The sequence below is a fragment of the Hyposmocoma kahamanoa genome, unplaced genomic scaffold (assembly GCF_003589595.1).
Source record: "Hyposmocoma kahamanoa isolate Upper Pololo Valley unplaced genomic scaffold, ASM358959v1 192, whole genome shotgun sequence".
Lineage (NCBI taxonomy): Eukaryota > Metazoa > Arthropoda > Insecta > Lepidoptera > Cosmopterigidae > Hyposmocoma > Hyposmocoma kahamanoa.
In genome coordinates, this window is record NW_020653719.1 from 7,699,532 (window position 1) to 7,719,696 (window position 20,165).

The 20,165-nt window shown below is 35.3% G+C and overlaps 1 protein-coding gene across 4 annotated transcripts in view; it reads right to left on the minus strand.

Annotated features, from left to right (window-relative positions):
• Positions 1-20,165, minus strand: part of LOC113226628 (hypoxia-inducible factor 1-alpha) — a 128,210-nt gene that overhangs the window by 106,606 nt on the left and 1,439 nt on the right. For 2 of the 4 annotated variants that reach the window (XM_026459335.1, XM_026459333.1), the window contains exon 1: positions 8,922-9,291. The exons of 1 other annotated variant lie outside the window; for it this stretch is intronic. In XM_026459335.1, coding sequence (XP_026315120.1) covers positions 8,922-9,256 — 335 coding nt within the window. In that variant the 5' untranslated portion in view covers positions 9,257-9,291. Of the gene's footprint in view, positions 1-8,921; positions 9,293-20,165 lie in introns of those variants that run through there. One more of the 4 variants, XM_026459337.1, reaches the window with a different exon arrangement.

The window sequence follows — 20,165 nt, forward strand, 5'->3', positions numbered from 1 at the left end:
AAATATCGTTATAAATACCTAATAGACATGTATAATTATTAGGATTCTATTAATAGAATCATAGATAACAGATTCGCGTTAGAATTTTCGCTATGTTGCCGCTCTAACCACGTACCGTAATAGTGCGCGAAATTGTTTTATTTGTTACACCATTTCTTTTCCTTTTTTATCATCTCTTACAGTAAATCTTGTGATCGAGCCTTCTGCATCCTTATTTCTTTAAGGCTAGGTCACAACATATTTCCAGTAATTTCAATGTCTGAAGTAGCTCAATCAAATTCAATTGAGGCCTTGGTAACTACGAGTAATACTTCATAACCACAGGACAGTGAACTTGCAAAGTGGCCTTGAGTGAAGTGAAATAATTAACGTTCACAGTACAATGAATTTTTTTCAAGTACATGCACGATGGTAAATAGTTTGTCACGGTTTCTTGGAAAATCTTCAAGCTTAGCATAGACGCTTACATCGTTTTATATACAAAATTACTCTGGTTACAAAACAAGAAACAACAACCTATTTTGATACAACGTAAAGAAATATAATACAACGATTAATTGGACGTGTAGTTTTCACAATATCGAATTCAGAACAAGGCTCAATTTACATTGTTCCGGAATGGACTCGAAGCGAATTTTTGTAGCGATAGCATAATGAACTTTATCTCAATTGTGTAACGTACAAACTAGATATGATCCAAAAAAACAAGTCGCGCCTCTCCCGGAGCAACCGTATCGCATGTAGTTTGTACATTAATTATAATAATAATCTTTATTGCCTCTTGTCCAGGTCAATTTATTACATGACTAAACTTACAAATAGCTGACTTTTAAATTTTTACTAAAAAAACCTTGGTAAGAGACTGGAGTCTATTACTAGGTGTTAAACTGTGTGACAGATCTCCCGATTCACATTACACAACTGACATAAAGTTTCTTATGCTATGTACAATTTGGGTACAAAAATTGGCGTCCATTCTGTTCCGTAGCAATGTAAATCGAGTTTAAAACAGAATTCATTGAAATACAAGACAGTTAAAACTTTAAAATCCTTCACAATCCACAAGATACAAATTACAAATAATTAATATAATTAATAATAATATAGATAATACAAATGAAATAATATAACTGCCTCCGTGGCCGAGCGGTTACCAAACTAGAATGCTACGCAGACACCCTGGTTCGATATCCGGGCAGGGATAAAGATTTGTATGGTCTACATTTATTTCTCTCATAAGTTTGGGTGTAATTTGTGGTTATCGATGTATGTGTACATGGCACCCGCGATACAGTGTTTCCGTATTGCGGAGGCTATGAGTTGTGCGTTATTATTATTATAACAATAAAATGTTTAAAAACACACAAAAGTATTTTTAATTATCTTTGGAATCAAAGGAAATCCACAATTACTTTATCAAACTGAACTATTAGGGAGTCACCACACTTATCGACACGTAAACGCATTAAGCCGGTCAGAAAAATATAAAAGACGTTGTCGTTTCGCGTTCTAAGTCGAAACTCGTGGTACCACGATTTCGTTTAACTAAGGTAAACGATTCTTTTATGGGGAACTGTATACGTTTTTACAATAAGACTCCAGAGTATATATTAAGATTATCATTTACTAAGTTTAAAACTTACATTAAAAGTATTTTAATTGAAAAGTTATTACAAAATTGAAGAGTATGTGTTAGATAAAGATACATGGAAAGACAACATGAGTCTTGATTCCACACAATTATGATTCAAAGTGTATTCCATAGCATTTAAATTTATTTGAAAAGAGCAATCCCTAGAGTTTCTTGCTCGTTTTTCTCAGGGAGGTCAGCGTAGTGAACGAGCAGTAGCTTAAAAAAATGACGTTTTGAAGTGTAAAAATGTTACCTATGGAATATGGAGATTGTTTGACTCAGACTTTGCGTCGGTGATCCAAGGGGAAGCAAAACGCGCAACGTCTTTTTCTTATTGCTTGGCCGCAAAGATTTTTCGACCGGCACAAGCCGATTCCGTGCGAATAAATGCAGTGAGTAGGTAGTTGTCATTAGTTACAAGTCTCTCGCCTCGGTATTTCTTTTTGTCGATTACAGCTCCGTGGTAACGGATTGACTGGCAAACGGCAGTTAATAGCTTTTAGGACAGACATTATCTGTCTATCCTCTTTCGCTGTCGATGACACATGAAACAGATGTCGAACAATGTATGTGTTTGGAAATGAAACTATTTTTTTGTATATAAATCTCGTATATTTTTACCAACGTCGAACTATCATGACAACTAAGTTTCGAAATGTACGGACAACGGCACATCAGACTACACATTTTTGTTCGAAAATCGCCTCCAGTGCAACGGAACAAGATACGTCAATGTGTAGCTTGATCTGGTGGCGTGTGTACGTTCTGATATTCGAATAATAAACATATTCTTAAAATCTTATCAAATTAGGTGAACTGGCAAGAATAACTGAGTGAAAAATAAACGGGTGTTAAAATTTGGGCGCTAGCCGATAAGGACAGATATGTTACCAACTGCAACGGATTGAGGAAAATGGTCAAACTGCTGGAAACAACGCCGAGAAACAGGAAATTAATATTTCATAAGCAACTAAATGTAATTTTCAAACGAAGCATGGAATTACTGGAAATTATGTAGTGGTCCATATGCTTGAGAAAATAAGAAATGTAATGATAAATCAAGAAAAAAAGTTCGTACTTCTCTTAGTATATAATTACGGTGCCGTCAAACTGATTGTCCAGAAATGAAAAATGGTTTCTGGCACGATCCAATGCGTATTTCATGTGGAAGGAAATACAGCAAGCCCGTTGAATTGACGCCGGCTAGTCATGAATAGCTTGGCCGGTTGACTGACAGCCGGTGGGTTCGTGTTCGTCTATATAGCTGATTATGTCACTTGATGTCAACAACTTCACTAGACGGTGTAACAATTTATAAATTGTCTGTGGGCTACTGTCTGAACTGCACATGTAAATTTATATTTTGTGTAGATAAGTAACGGGCTTTTGGTCTGTATTGTGTTCTTGTATAAATAAATAAAGACTACGACTTTGTGTTTTATTCTCAAAGATGAAAAGTTTTGAAAATATATTACCATACATCGCGATCGTCAGAGTCAACTGAATTCATTTATTTTATAAAGGAGTAATACACAAATATCAGCGATATGCCTCTCAGATCTCGTCCAGAATCTCTAGCACTTGAATATTAATAGATTACAATCATCATCACGTGACGAGAAGGGCGTTTAGGTATGAATGTGAAGAGGTATAAGGGGAAAGGAAGGCCAAAGAAGAGATGGATGGATTGCGTGAAAGATGACATGGATAAGAAAGGTGTGAGTATGGAAATGATGGCTGATAAGGGAGAGTGGAAGAAAAATACACGTAACTCTATCTACAATATTAATTGATAGAATTACAAGAATTGGAGAGGATGTGGGTTATATTATTCTGTATGTAGTGAAGCAATAAACGTTTTTGACGTAAATATACTTATGGCATTCTTCCATGAGGGGTGCGATGTTGTGCCGACGCCACCTAGCGCGGGATAAAAACAGGAGGAAGAAGAAGAAGAATTATCATCATCTTGTGTCTCTATACTATTCATATCTATCTCAAGTAGACCAATGCGCCTTTGAGTAAATCTTTAATATCATATTTAATAATACGGGTCGTAGTGTTTTAGAGAATCAATTTTATGCGGCGTAAAGAATTTATAAGACAGCATTATAACAATTCTCGAAAATGTTATGCGACATGATAATTGACACTCCTTAAATTACTTCTTAGAATACTTTTTTGTGTTGGTACCGTAAAAAAAGGAAATTTTATTACCTAATTATTCTACAGCTGTGTAGCTTGTGGCGAGTGAACAAATATGTGAAATAACATGCAATTATAACAGGTAATGATAATTTGCATGTGCTACATATTTTATAGACACATAAGTTGAGGCTATCGGCGCAAAAGTCACCCACATTCAATTTTTTGTATACAATATTAATTGAAATGATACGACTTAATGAAAATGAAATTTTTTTTATACATGAAAATAGCATCCAAATATAAAATATGCCTTAATCATCACTACGTCAATAATGGTCAACTACAATACCATTGATGTGCTGTAATAGACAATCCACTAAGCTGCTAAACTAGGGTTGCTTCTAAGGACAGAGCTTAGGCCAAAGTCTCAAAGTTGAGCAACCGTTCCTCCACCGGGCTACCATAGCTTATTGATGTGCATTCAAAAATAATAATAAAGATATTACGTTGTTTATGATAAGGACGGCAGGATAGACAATCCATTAAGCTGCTGGACTAGGGTTTCTTCTAAGGACAGAGCTGTGACGGTGTGACCTCCTTATACCGTCATCCCACCTTTTTGTATCGCCTCTCTCCATTCGTATCGTATCGTTTTTACTTCTACTCATATTTAAATTTAAAATTTAAAATTGTTCCATTTTTACCTCGCATTCTGATTTTGTTCCTTCCATCGTCACTCCCTGCGCGACTGCGGTAGCGAACGTACCACTATTTATCTTTTTGAATCATTTGCTAGTTATATTTATACAGTTTACATTTACAGTGTACAGATTATACTATATTTGTTAAAACCGAGTAAATACCACTGGACTTTCAACGTTTGAATTGCTAAACTTACTAAGTAAAATGTAACAAGGAGGCTGCGGGGGCTGCGGAGGCTATTACTGCTATGCAGGCTATACTATTACAATCCACCAGAACGCCACCAGCACAAGCAGCACCTTCCACAGAGCTTAGGCCAAAGTCTCAAAGGAGAACAACCGTTCCTCCACCAGACTACCATAGCTTATTGATGTGCATTTAAATATAATAATAAACATATTTATGAATAAAGACAGTTGGCTCAACTTCTCATCGATCCAATATTTGGTCTGGATATTATATTAATACGGATCGAAGTATAAAATGAAATAATTAAAACAAAATTCATTGCAGAAGAGAAAGTGTTACAAGACAGGTACCAGATTTTATAAATTATGTTAACGCAATTCTCGAAGGTTGTGTACACATGGTCGAGAATAGGTGTCGGAAAATGTGATGTAATGTTAACAAATAGAGCTTTCTCTTGATGTGGGATGATTCATGACGTTTTTCGGACGAAGTTCAACGATTGAACATAATATATTCCCGGACACATAATTCCAGCCACGTTGTATTTGTACAAAATATTGTTTTCATCGAAGAACGTTTTCCTCGGTTACACAAATTAAATTTTTTTAACAAGGACTTATGTGAACGACGTTCGGTATACCAGATAAAACACTGCATAATACTTTTTGAAGGCATTCACTTGAAATGCAAGATACTTGAATTATGTGTCCGGGAGCATACCTATATTTGAAAATGAAGAATATACATATGCAATGAAAGTGCTATAAGCAAATACTCAAATGGACGTAATGAAAGAATTTTTGTAAAAAATAGGTAACCAAAAGCATCAATATATGTAATTCGTTACACATATTACAAACACGATTTAGATGCGAAAAAAATTTCGAAAACCTAGAACTATCGATAACCTTAAACTTAATTTAGACTAACGTTTTTGTAATGTTTCAGAAACAATTAGATGAATCTTTATTAGTTGTTGTTTCCTTTGTTTTTTTTTTATTTTGAAAAAGACAATAGAGTCGAAAAGATCTTTTCCTTTTCCATTTTTTTATAATATCCAGCAACGGGATGAACAAGTCGTGTGCCTGGCGGTAAGTTACACGCCTGTCCATAACAGTTGCAGTGCCACTCAGAGTTAAAATCACAAAGATCTGAGGGGCACTGCCACTGCGCCCGTCGCCCTGTGACATAAGTTAACAAGTTTCATGTGTCTGTAATTTCACTAGCACCCTTACACCCTTCAAAATCGGAACACAATAATGCTGACATTACTGCTTGGCGGCAGAAATTGGTAGTACTACCTTGGACGAACGCTACTAAACCACTACATTCCATGAATATTCTGTTATGTTAGTCTTACTCACGTTTATCGATGCCATATTAGATTTTTCTAAAAAAAACCTATAATAGACGCACAATGGAGGAGTAGTTTTTACATCAAACTAAAGCCGAAATCGATTAAATAGTTAAGGCTCTATGTAAGAGCTGAAAATATATAATACATATACACGCTGATAAAATCATTCCAAATTTTGGTTTTATAAACATTAAATTTGATTAAATGTAAAAAAAGATATCTATTCAAGGTCAGATGACTTGAAATCTAATCTAGAATCGAGGCGTTTTAAACAAGCACATCACGCTTGACAATGTGATTGGACTATTCTTACGTCATGAGTTTTAAATTTAAATCTCAAGTGTCAAGCTGGTCGTGCTGTTGACCCTGTAGCTTGTTTCAAAAAATATTAAAATTACCAAGTACGTACAGATCTTGCCGCTATTAGCAGATGATAACAAACGTCACAAGCGAATTTAGGTCAATGTCGGAGGAGCGAACGCTTCAGCATCTGAACGGATAAATATCGTGAAATCGCGGTAAGCGGTACAGTAGAATGAAATTTCTGACAATTGTGTATGGGAAGTGAAAAAGTGACTTTTCATCAATTCATTTACTTCAATGTTTACTGCATATTGTGTGCCTTTTATCATGTTAGTAGAATTATTTATTGGGTACACTTGATAAAAAATATTTTAATTAATGTAGTTGTTTTGGAGACCCGGAAAGAGATAATATTACTTTTTGTAACAGAAAAGGAAATTGTTGATCAGATGTGAAAATTACACTTCTGTTTGTAATAGGATTTGTTACATTTTTTCTTCATTGCTGAATATGATGAGTTGCCCGTGTGGAGAGGGTAAGGCGGTATTGTATAGGATATATCATGGAGAATGTGCAAGGGAATTAATTGTACGATTGAGTTCAGCCTTTCCATCATCGGGGAACTAGACGTAGACTCGGGTTTCACCCCTATGTTGTGGATATTTCAAGGATTTGGAAGAAAGCGTGTCCACGTTTGTACGGCGAACGGATTTGGAGTGGAATTCCCTGTTTGCAGATCTTTTCAAGGCGAGAGTGAATAGGCATTATTTAGGTGTTCATGCACAATCCTCGTCTTCATCGTCATTTTTTTTTCACTTTCCATCAAATGAGTTGGAGATCAATTGCGAACTTATGTTTTTAATAAAAAAAAGGTCAAAACTAACGTTTTATTTTCAAACTGGCAAAGCTTGTGACAGCTCGGGTTTATTTTACAAATCTCCCAAGAAAAATCCCTGCCGGCAGTTCTGCCTTAAAGACCTCGTTGTGCCATCCGTGGCTTGAGTGCTGGCCTATAATAGCACCCGTCCATCACCTTAAATTCGTATTACACTTAATTTCCAGCGTTTCAAAAAGTATCATCTACACAAAACATTCCATCTTCCGGCTCAAACTATTAACTTTTATATAAAGCAGTATTTTCGAAATAAATAAATCATATTTTGAGCAATCAGGATGTTCTCAGGAGATATTGGCATTCACAAACTATCAATTACTAAGTAATATTAAAAAAAAAGAATGGTCGAGAATAAAAATATTTTTTCCTCAATTTACTAAATATTTGCTTAAAAAACCATCAAAATTCGATCAATAAACTATTAATCCAGTTGAAGACACACCGCTTCGGGGAGTATGTGTAATGTGTTACAGTACATTTCGAACAGTATGTAAGTTCCTAACGGCACAAATGGTGCACTCCTGTGCAGTTTTTCTTAAGTTACCCTATGCATCGTTAATCGCAATGAATTCAAGCGATTATACTTACATGGTACGTGTGAAGGTTAAATAGTCGCAGAATTAAGGTTATCACGACATCGCTTCGCGGGCAATTGGAGACTTGTACTCAGTTTTGCTTGATGGATCACACGCCTCTTTTGTCTTTTGTTTTCATAATAGTATTTTTTTTAGATATTTTTACATTTCTATTATTTGTAAATATGGCTTTAGACTTAATTCAAACGGCCTGTTTCACGGAATGAAGCAAAATTCTTGTTAACTAATTGCGAATTCACTTTCTTTTTCACACGGCTTAAACGGTATTCTGAAGTACTGAACAATAGACATAATCGCTTGTTTTGAGTGTTAATAACCACTTTTAAGCCTTCTGTAACAAACTTTAAAAATCAACTGAGCAAGTGAATGTATAACATAAATTTTCTTACAGTTTTGTCCGAACTCACGTGCTTCGATCAGGTGATGAACTCTCTTTGGACAAGTTCCAGACAGTGTTACTGGTCACATAAATAAGTTAAAAATGTAACGGGCATATACACATATGCCTTAGATAATCGAAAGAGGTCTTACCAAGTCTTGTAAAAAAGCCGGTGCCCAGAAGGACAATCGAAGATATTACTTATAGACAACAAAGTGCTCAAAGTCGTCAATATTACAATAATAAACCTTGCACATTCAGGCAATAAGACTCAAATTACTTTATCGATACACATGTTGCATTGATAAGATTTAAACAAGGTTATTGTGCGTTAAGAAATTTGTACATAGATATCAGTTGCTGCAACATACATATTTAAAACGTTTTGGAAGCTATTTTTGTCACAGAAATATTTTAAAATCTTTTTGGGATTCATAATTTTAAATTATTTCATGGTAAAGTCACGTTGTCACAACGTGACTTAGAAGTTACCATTAAGTCTTTAACGTGCGATATCTGTAGTTGAACTAATAGTAGGTTAATTGCAACTAAGTACTTTCCCAGCAATTAAACAATATTATGTAAACCATTAAAGCTTCTACAGTTCACAGTAAACAAATCAATCAGAAAGCAAATTCGAAGAAAAGCAGCGAATGTATTATTGGATTTCAGAAACAAACGCGTCCCAATTTGATTTGAAATTGAAACAGAAAACTTACATGAAATCCTCCAAGTCAACGACACTTGTGAATTGACACGGCTGTCCGTCAACATTATAGCACATGCTATCATAGTCCCACTGTCGAGTCTGCTGACAAGGCAGATTTGGATAAATAGGATGTTGTACGTAATCTGTACGACGTTCTTGCATGGGATAGTACTGTGGTTGAGGCAGAGGCACATTAGGATAGTTGTAACACTGCACTGGGGGATAAACAAAACACGTGTTTTTTGACATCGGCCATTGCTGGTTCACCGCACACTGCATCCATCCATTATCTTGGAAGCCATCGATGGCACACGTCTGAGGCGCCTGCTCTCCATACGTAAACATGCTGGAGCACTTCTCAAAATCTTCACACTGAAGCAGTCCATCGGGCCGTGTAATCCGCGAACGACTGATACCAGCAAAGATGTCCTTATCTCGCCTGTCATGACTACTATTGTAGCAAAAACTCATAACATATTACCAGATAACGCTAAACGAAGTATAGATAAAATTGTATTATCAATTACGTGCACTTGAATTTTTGTCTCATTTTCGCACATTCATTCGTACTTGCTTCTTACAATTTCTTGGACTGGCTATTTAGTCGGGTCCCTGGATAAACAACGCAAAATTTCCTTATCTAATAACGTAAGTATATCATAATAGCAAATCTACCAGACTGGAAAGACAGGTAGGTTAAAGCGGAAATTGTATGGATTATTGCCCATTTATTTTATCTCACAACTTAGCAAATATCTTGGAAATGAAACTATTTTTTTTATCTAAATCGCGTATATTTGTTTCTTTAAGCACGCCACAGATTCGGGTTCAGGACAGGTCCTATGGTGCTTGCTAACGGAATACGTAGCAATCACGAAAACCTACGAACTCGATTCACAAATGTCATTCTTTTAGGATTACACCCCCCTATAATAATTAATAAATATAAAATAAGTACGTATGTATTATTTTACTAAATTTTCCACGTTAAGATAGGTCAGGTGTATTAATTGACCTGATTACTAAACACTTAGGCTCAATTTAAATTACCGCGGAAGGGAATGGAAGCAAATTTTTGTATGAGTTTTATATCAATTGTCTAACGTACAAACTCGTATTCTCGAGACTACGCCAGAATTCTCTTAAAGAGGCGACCTGTTTTTTGACTCGTTTGTACGTTGCTCAATTAACATTAAGTTCATTATGCTATGGTTACAACCAGACAGACTGCTTGAGAGACATCGACATATACAAATGTATGCAATGGAAAGACTGCATGAAGTCGACACTGACTGAAAGCAGTTATCGCCGCGCGCCTAGCTTAGGAACTCAGTGTATTTGTCGATATCGAAATGGAAGCACCTGATACTTGTAGCTTGCCGCTGTATTAAGAATATTAATGATTCTAAATGCTGGCTTTATTTTTTATAAGGAAATAAACATAAAAGGAAAGAAATAATAATTTATCACTATCGGAATCCTCCATTTTAATTTGTCAACAAACTCTGGTCGTTAATCCCCGACGATTATACTCTGTGGTGGAATTTGCGATCAAAAATGTAAACAAAGGCGCCATTATAAAAAAAAATTGAAAAATATGAAGTAAATACATTAAGAAAAGTTTCATTAAGCGTGTTTTTTGATTTATCATTAAGTCGAATAAACCCTCAAGTAATAGGTAGTTTTGCAGTTATTGACAAAAAATTAAGTCGATTCATACACCAAAAAATCATATCCTCTTAAGAATGTCTGTAATGAATTGCTGCTTTTGATTCTCGGACTACAGCTCCCAATGACTGCAGCCCACGCGTATATTTGAAATCTTGACTGCATGTAATTGATCACGACTGCATGCATTAACTGCAGACATGCAGCCCGTCCGTTAGCAGCCTTAAAGGAAACGCTCGTTGTAAGAAAACATCCAGTAAGGACATTCAAGCATTTGCGTTAAAGTAGTTCGGTGACGCACAAAATGGTTGTTACGTCCTTACTTCAATATTTATTAACGTTCAAGAAAATATGGAATAAGTAATTTGTTTTTGCCCTTTCAATTGCTTCAACAACTTCTGGTTGCCTAAGTGTCATAACCTTCCCACTATGCAGACAAATATACATTTTGCCCTACCAAATTCCACATTTCCACATTTGGCATAGTTGCGTTCGTTATCACCTAATTGGAACATAAAACATACACCTTACATAGAGTAACATTTTCCGTGTTGACAATAGTATCTCTTCCATTTTCGAGCCTCTCGGCTTAATGACTGAGGCTATTGTTATCTGTTGTAGACAATTAACCTAATTTGAACACAAACAATCATTTGCCTCGCTGAACCTTCAAAACGTTGTTACAAGCGTAGTTTTATCGCTATAATGTTTTTGTCGCATGTTCATAATAATTCAGATAATATTACAACAACTGACATTGTAACAATTAATTTAAATGTTCTTAATTTAAATTGGAATCGGATCGTACGCATCATACTTTTCTTGTTTTATACACCAGCCACCAACATTATCAGAAGTTCAAGCCTTAATCCCAAAGCAGTTTCATTAAAAGCAGATTGAAGCTAGCCTCGTCCCTTGTCTTAATGACCCTCCTTTTTGCAAAATCCTTCTGCTTATAATAAAAATATGATCTAGCTGTTAAACGTCATTGATTGACAATAACAAGCAAGCTAATGGTAGCCGCCACTGATTACTGTTGCATGCAGGTAAAAAGGGCCTTTAAGGTGGTAACACATCGACTTTGCTAATAGTACGTTGCGAGCTAATAGACAATAATAAATAGAGAGGTATGAGAACCAATTCAAAACCTAAACACAACTATATTTTTATAAATGATAAATATGGTAATTGGGGAGGACCCATTGAAGGCTGGGAGTGCTCTTCCAGAGGGATCTTCCCCTATGCCTGTGATATTCACAGGCATAGGGGAAGATCTTACATGCCAAGCCTAGTAACGCATTTTCGATATTAAGAACATCATTACTATCGAAAGAAACCTAAAACGTCTACACGCACTAAATTCTGGGCCATTTTAGTATGTGAAAAATCTAAGCCCCGTACCGTATCAGTCACAATATGTGAGTGTTTGTTAAATCATAATCAAAAGCTTTCTTTACTTCTTTACACAATAGCGTATTAAATTGCAATAAATCTAATACCATAATACAATTATGCTATTGGCGTTATAAGAGTGTTTTATCAAATCAATTTTAACTGAGGCCAATAACTTTATCAAGGTAAACAAGGGAATATAAAATGTAAATAATATAATTTTTAGTACAGTAACCGGTTCGAGGTAATATTTTTTTTTAATATTACTCGTAACAATGAAGGCAGGTTTTATCAGAATTTATCACGGAAACATATCGCTCATTTGATGCTGCATTGGCGTAATTGTAAATTTTGGCAAAATTTATTTCAGTATGTCAAAACATCTGTAACAAGTGTTTATTTACGTTTGGATAAAAATCGGTAGAAATTTTAAATTTATATGTACTGTAAAAACACACTAAGTTTTATTAACATAAATTTGAAATAAAATTAAAAATTCAATTCAAATCCACTTGCTGTATCATTACAAGTACAATTGCGTCAGTGTAGCACCAAATGACCGATATGTATTTTTTGTATTGAGCGAAACGTTAAAGTGTAATCGACGGTTTTAGAACGCTGGTAATTTTAAATCATCCTCATCGTTCCAACCGAAAGACGTTAATTGCTGGGCGTAGGTCTTTCCAAAAGATGGCTACAACGACCGATCATGCATTGCTCACATCCAGTGGATTCAAGCAATTTTTACCAGGACACGAGTCTATTTTGACAGTGGTCTGCTCACGCAGCGTCTTTCCATCCATGTCCATCGGCCATATCTTTCACAAAAAATGTACCCCCTCCCAGTGTCACTTAAGTATAGCAATTATTTGAGTTTTGTCGGTAACAATTGTTCTTTTGCCTATATCCTGATCTTTCATTAGATCTCGCAGCGAACCTTCGAACGTAAATCTCGTCATTATACTGTGAATTTGAGCCTTTTTATCCTCCCTGAGGTCCTCTAAGATCTCAGCCATGATCACTAAGTCGTCAGCAAACTAAAGTTAAGTGATGTACTCGTCGTTTAAGTTGATGCCTAGCCTTTAGCCCAGAATTTTGAAAATTCGTTCCCATGTAGCAGTGAAAAGTTTTGAGGAGGTAATATTTTCCTGTTTGACTCCCCGCTGCAACAAGATAGATTTCCAGTACTGTTGTCAGACACTTCTATGTTCTTCAAACTTTTGGCTCGTTACTTGCTAACTACCCAAAGTTAAGGCGGGTTGCCGCTGTGACGTGTCATTTATACAGAACTTTTTGATCTCTCTCAAAAGCTCAGATTTGGAGATCACGATCCTATCATGACCATGACCATGATCCTGATCTACAGTTTTTGTAGCTGGCTTTGCGAAACACACAGATGTGTTAATAGACTGGAGCCCCTATTTCGCTCAACTTACGTCTTTTAATACATTCGGTAAATAGACGCAAGTCCCATTTCAGGGACTAATCTGCCCGTTAATTAAAATTATGTAGCTATCAATCTATATAAATTTTAGGTTTTCGCGATTGTTACACATAGGAAATGAAACTATTTTTCCGGATTGAAATCGCGTATATTTGTTTTTTCAAAAAAACCGACGTTTCGACGAAAAAATAGGGTGGTTTGCATCAATGTTAGACATAACTGGTTAAAGACTGTATCACCTCAGTCAACCGTGACCATGGGACCTGCAAAGGGCCCGAAACGTCGGTTTGTTTGAAAAAACAAATATACGCGATTTAAATCCGGAAAAATAGTTTTATTTCCTATATATAAATTTTATCAAATTTATTTTATACCAGTAAATTTATTACCAGTAATTCTTCTCTCTCGTTTGTTTCAGTTGGTTTTAATGAAGATCTACATATAATAGAATTTTAAAAGATAATACCAATATTAACAACGCCGGCAACGAACGTGATACAAGCATTTCAATTACAAATTGCATTCGAGTGCAGAATGCGGCATTGCTGCAAATTAGCTACATTATAATGATAATAACAGCTTCATTTTGTTGCAAATGGAATCACGCTTGTTAATTTAAAGTTATGGTTGAAGAACACAGCTAAGCACATGATCCGTTTTACGGTAAAATTCTTTCTGAACAGATTATAGACAACACAACACGTTTAGTACAAGTTTGATTTTCCTTATCCATCCTAGTAACTATATTCACAGAAATTCACAGAATACAATTAACTTACGTATCTTTAAGAAACTATTAAAAGTAATTTAATCATTTCAATAATTGGCTTTTGCTTGTATTCTATTTCCAAATTATATCTATCAAACTTAACATTTTAACAAAAGAAAAACGGCTATTTTAAATTATTTCCATTTCTTCATACTAGCGTATGGTAATGACTGGACAATACAAGTTTAAAATTAAAGCATTTAAAATCTTAATAGTGTGTGCAGCGTTCGTGACATTAATTGTAGTGTGTATGAGACTTTAATAACGTGTTGTGTGTGAATGTATATATAATCCTCAAAGGTTCGTTTTAGTTTAAACCTGACGTACAGCGGACATAATGGGGCGGATTTATAAAGGGGTTAAATCTTGCACCTCATAAAAGAAGGATGGTGAAAGGACTTTGCTGGAATAATTTAGCGTTTTAGTTTATGCCTAGTTACAAATACTCTAACTTTACCAATTTAGTGGTCACCTCTCAATGAGGAAACTGTACATCCTTTTTGCAATACTAAAGCTACACAAGCCCTTTCAGTATAATCCTCTGCTTATGTCTCGTAGACGGAAAACCAATTTAGTACCTCAACCAATTTTTAAATCTGTATTCGCCAAAAGGCTTTTTTTAGTGAAATCGGCAAATTTATTTATTTATTTATATAACATTGCTAACATAAAAAGAAACATTTACCATTGAAACTTGTATAATTGTAAAAAAGCGTTGACAAATTGGCTATTGACCATTGACTTACAATTATATGGACGTCGGGTCCGCGCTAAAAAGTGTCCGCACTTGTAAGGCGCTAAGATCGTATACAGAGCGCGACACTGCGCTTTAGTCTTCATTTGTTCTACTGACAGCGCGATACTGCGATGACATTACAATTTAAATTTCGAATAGGTTGACTTGGGACATTTTTTTCGTGGTTTTTGTATTAGACCCGTCGTCCATTTATTTGTAAGTCAATGATTAATTTCTATTTACAAAAGCTAAATTAATTATACTAATTATACTAGTTAACAAAGATGATGCGATGTGCTAAGCTTTACGAATCTAATGCAAAAATGTTGTAATTATAAATGTAAACTAAACTTAAATTTAAACTTAAATGACAGCATCGCTGTCAGTCGAACAAATGAAGACTAAAGCGGAGTTTGGCGCTCTGTATACGATTTTAGCGCCTTACAAGTGCGGACACTTTTTAGCGCGGACCCGACGTCCATATAATTGTAAGTCAATGAAATTAATAGTTCGTTTCATAAAAAGATAACGGAAGAGCGGGACTTCCTGACACGGTGGATGATACCTACTAGGAAGTCCCAACCTTATGTAAAAACATCTTAAAAAAACGAAATAAATACGTTTTTGTATATTTTTAGAAGTCGGGAAAAAAAAAAATTGTAAAACATTGTATTTTAGAATAGATGCAAGAACACAACGCAATTGGTTTAGTTCGATCATAGACTAGGTGACGTTCTTGTACGTACGTTTCATTTTAAGCATAATTGAACGTTTACCTACCTGAAGTATTGGTTACTTTATAGTACACACATAAAACATTAAAGCTATAAAATACCTAATGAAATAATCAATTAAATGAGAGATAATGAAACTTGCAAAGGAACGTTTTGACAAGAGACCTCTTGCCAATGTCAATGTCACATTGATATTGAGAACAGTGTGACCATTTGTGGCAAATTTCTGCCATTTGGGCAGATTTAAGTTTTACTCATTTTCATTGCTGCAGAACATGGTAAGCTATATTAAATGTGGCAGATTTGGGAATATTCGGTAAGTTCTTTATTATTTTTGGGAACAAACTGAAAACTTTTTCTGCCACTAAGAACAAACATCTGAAGCGAAATACAGGACAATGTTATAAACATAGCCTGTTTCAAGTTTATAACCCCAGCTTCTACAGGCTGTACTCAATTAGCTTTTTTGATGCTTTTATAATGAATCACAAGTATTGACAGGTCTCCTCAATGCACGTCGTCAAAAACAATGGGTCACAAAATACACGGGACGTCGCCATCCTTCTTTCGGTGCTCCAGAGATTAACACGGTGGGCGTTAGATGACGGAGTCCTGATAGGAACAGTTTGTGAAACTAACTTTATTATATTGGTTCTGCAGAGGAAGTTCTGAGGAATGTACGGCGTGGGAGTTCCCTAGTTAGACACCGAGTGTGGTTATAAAAAAAACGTTCCACGAAGTGCCACATTTGGCTGTCTTTATACAATAACGCAGTATTGCAGGATACTACAATTTTTAACCGACTTAAAAAAGGAGGAGGTTCTCAATTAGTCTGCATGTTTTTTTTTTTGGAAAGAGGGTAGGTACCTCAGTAGTGGTCAAATTTGAAATTATTGAAGAAAATATTCTACGTCTCAGGGTGGCAACCTAGGGAAGTATCCGTTTTTGCGCACTTTCCGGTAACCGACTTCAACAAAACTTGGCAAACAAATGTAATTCCATGAACTTTTGAGGTCGGTTTTTTTAGTACTGAGATTATGAACTAAGCATACAGCGACAAGCAGAGCAAGGAGATGGGTGCTTTATTCACGATGAAGTTTCACTTGCTCTGCTCGTCGCTTTAAGTTTAGATCAAAGGTAGTATTCTGCAATGCTGCGTTATTGTATAAAGGCAGGTATTTGATAGTATTAGTATTCGTTAATGTATTAATGTGATACATTCAATACCTAATAGGTTTTTATATTACAATGTTTAATAGCAAAAATAAGTGTGATAAGTTCGGACTTATAGCATTATTAAACTGCCGCAAGTAAAACCTTGCGATGGCTCATGATAAAGTAATATTATGAACACAAAAGCGCAAAATCTATTTATACGAAAACAAAACACAGCAACGCACAACACATCAACTGAAAATAATATTCATGAAATATGCTTCACGTACATATTTTATTTTGGCGTATGTCTGAAAAATGTAAACAAGGAACCGCCTTGTATCTAAATTACCGTCTTTTGTGTTGTTTTTGTTTGTTTCTGTATTTTGTTTTTGTGTGCAATACAGAGTAATTAAATATGCATCGACTATAAACATTTTAATTGTGCGCAGTAAGATTCCACCGTCTAAATCAGCGTTGAAACAAAAATAAAATTTCTTGAGAGTATTTATGACGTATTCCGAGAATTTTTATTTTAAGCACTCGAGTGGAATTTTACTGGAAGGGAGACTATAATGAAACAGCTTTTTATTTTCGAAGAAAAATCTACGGGAATTTCTGAAGAATTGAAATATAAATTCTTTTATCGGCATAAACGACTGAACCACTTTTTCCTTGCTCTTGACGACTTTTGTTGGTACTGTAGTCTAGGCTCTACTCTATGAGTAGAATCACTGGCTGAGTGAAATAGAATGCTTTGAAAATGAAGTAAGAGAAAAGAATGGAGCATCTTGACAATTATGGATTTGTAACCCAAAGCCGAAACTATGTGAAAGAATACAATAAAGTATATTTTGAAGATTATTCCATTTTATATTCTTAAAAGTACCTCTCGCTACGCATCCCAAGCTACGCCTCAGTACAAGTGGTGGAGGCGCCTATGTGGATATCTTCAACTTAGATAATCTTGTTTTGCAACCAGTACTGACTCATTGCAGAGTGTATTCGTTCGTCGATATCCCTAAGAACTCGATGAATTAAAATATAATTAAAATTTTAAAATATTCAAAAACACGTAAGGTACAAATTAAGGAAAACACGCTATTTGACAAGCAATCTCTAAGGATTTTTAAGTATTAAATCATATTTGTTAACGCACACCCTACACACCTCAATACCAAGTGACCCTCTGAGTGTCGTAGACTGGCAACAAAAGTCCAGATTTGGTAAAAAGAGCGAGTATATTCTACAATAAATGTACTTCACTTTTACGAATAGGTATGCATCATTTTATCACATGGACATGTGAATATCTAGTTAGCGCGTTGTAAAATCCAACCAATGCCATCTAGCGGTTTATGAGCCAAACCAAACATATATAATCAAAACAATAAAGAATGAACAATAACTATAATGCAAGATGAATGAATGATAGGCTAAATATTCAATGTAACAAATGTTACACTAAATACTTGCCAATCAAGGACAATGTTTTAATATTGACCTTTTTTTGTACTGCTTTTTGTAATTCAGGCGAAATAGCGATACAAACACAAGAAAGTAAAACTATTGTTCTAAAATAAAAAATGCAGTGTAAAATTATGACAATTAAGTTCAAAAAGCAAGAGCTTCGCATTGTAAATGTCGCTCTAACCGGTCTGGGTCCATAATAATAAAGACCTTTTCAATTTAGGTATCACGGTCAGTCATCATGCAGAGCGTGCATGGAAGGGGAGGAAATAGCTGCGCATATCCTACCACAATGATCAGGCATGGCCAGCTATAGAGCGAAATAACTTGGAGTACTGACGTCGCTCCCCAAATTCTTCAGTAAACCCAGGAAGATGCTGAGATTCTTGGAGACACTCGAGTGGCACGAGTAGGATCCTGCACCCAGTACACGTAAAATAGCCGCCTACACGTCGAGTTGCGAACACCAGCGCGTTACAATATAACATCATCCAATTTTAAAATGAGTTCTCAATTGCAAATGAAACTATGTTTTCCGACTCGAGCATTGTTTTTCCAAAAATACCATTACCTCGAACCACCTAAGAATAAGATTAGTTCTCGATTTAACGACGCAAAAAAACGTAATCAAAACAATTGCAACTGCTTTTTTAGTAGCAACTAGAGCTTCTTGTGAATCAGTTCGTTCAGGGAAGTACTGCCACCTTATCTATTTCTGCCGCCAAGCTGTAATGTAACCATTACTGCTTTTCAGTTTTGAAGGGTAGGTAAGTAAGTAGGTAAGTTGGTTGAAAATTACAGGCACACGGGACTTTTCGACTTATGTCTCGGGGTGACAGACGCAGTAGCAGTGCCCCTCAGATCTTTGTGAATTTTACTAACATTCGTGTCAGTCAGTCAGTCATGAGGTTTGGGTCCCATACACATTTCGAATTTGTACAGAATATTTAGCATTATTCTTCTTATCGTAATGTATAGAGATGAATTTTAATCTTAAGAGTAAAGTTGAGCATGGTATTGATTAACTAATCCATCTTCAATTCCGCCATAAGTGCCTTCAGTGTACGTATATTTTGTCACAGTTATGTTTATTAACGACACGAAAGGTCATCATTATCTACAATTTAGCCGTTTCAGTGCTTCTTCTAAACAACTTAAAAAAAAGAGAATTATATCTAATGTCCTTTACTTGTCCATTTTGAAACGAGGATATACCAATGTTGAAATTAATTTCGAAATAACGGGCATTTAATTAGGCTTGTTTTCGTAATTTAACGTGTGCATGCACGCATTTTGCGTGAGAGTGGATATAGATCTACTACTGCCACTCTAGTTCCTCAACAACTGCTACATGCTGGTGAAGGTGGCTGAGAGGTATCTTATTTTAAAGCATCTGAACCAGTAAGGGCGCCACGCAGTTTGTTAACCAGACATGGCTAAATTTAACTAATCTCTTGGCTAGTAGACAATCTGATTTCGAAATCGAAACATAATTTTTTTCTGCTGTTACAAGATGAAATAAAATGGGTGTTTAGCATAGGTATGTTTATTATACAATACACTTAGTGCCAGTAATATTTAATTGTTATTCAACAACTAGCTGTTAATTTATAAAATGGGAATTCCAACTTTAAAGGATTGCACATTTAATTACATATTTATTTGTTAATTGTTATTTTAAGTACAGTCATGCAATTAAAATGTATTCAAAATTTTAATTGTCAATTATTTTTCCTGGAATAATGAATTACACAGGAAGGATAAACCAAAATGCTAAGGATGTACGAAAAAAGCAAACTGCAGGGCTTAGATTTTCCTAGACTGAATTTTGAGCACTCATAATAAGAGAGAGAATAATAACTTTAACTTAACTTTTTAGCTATTTA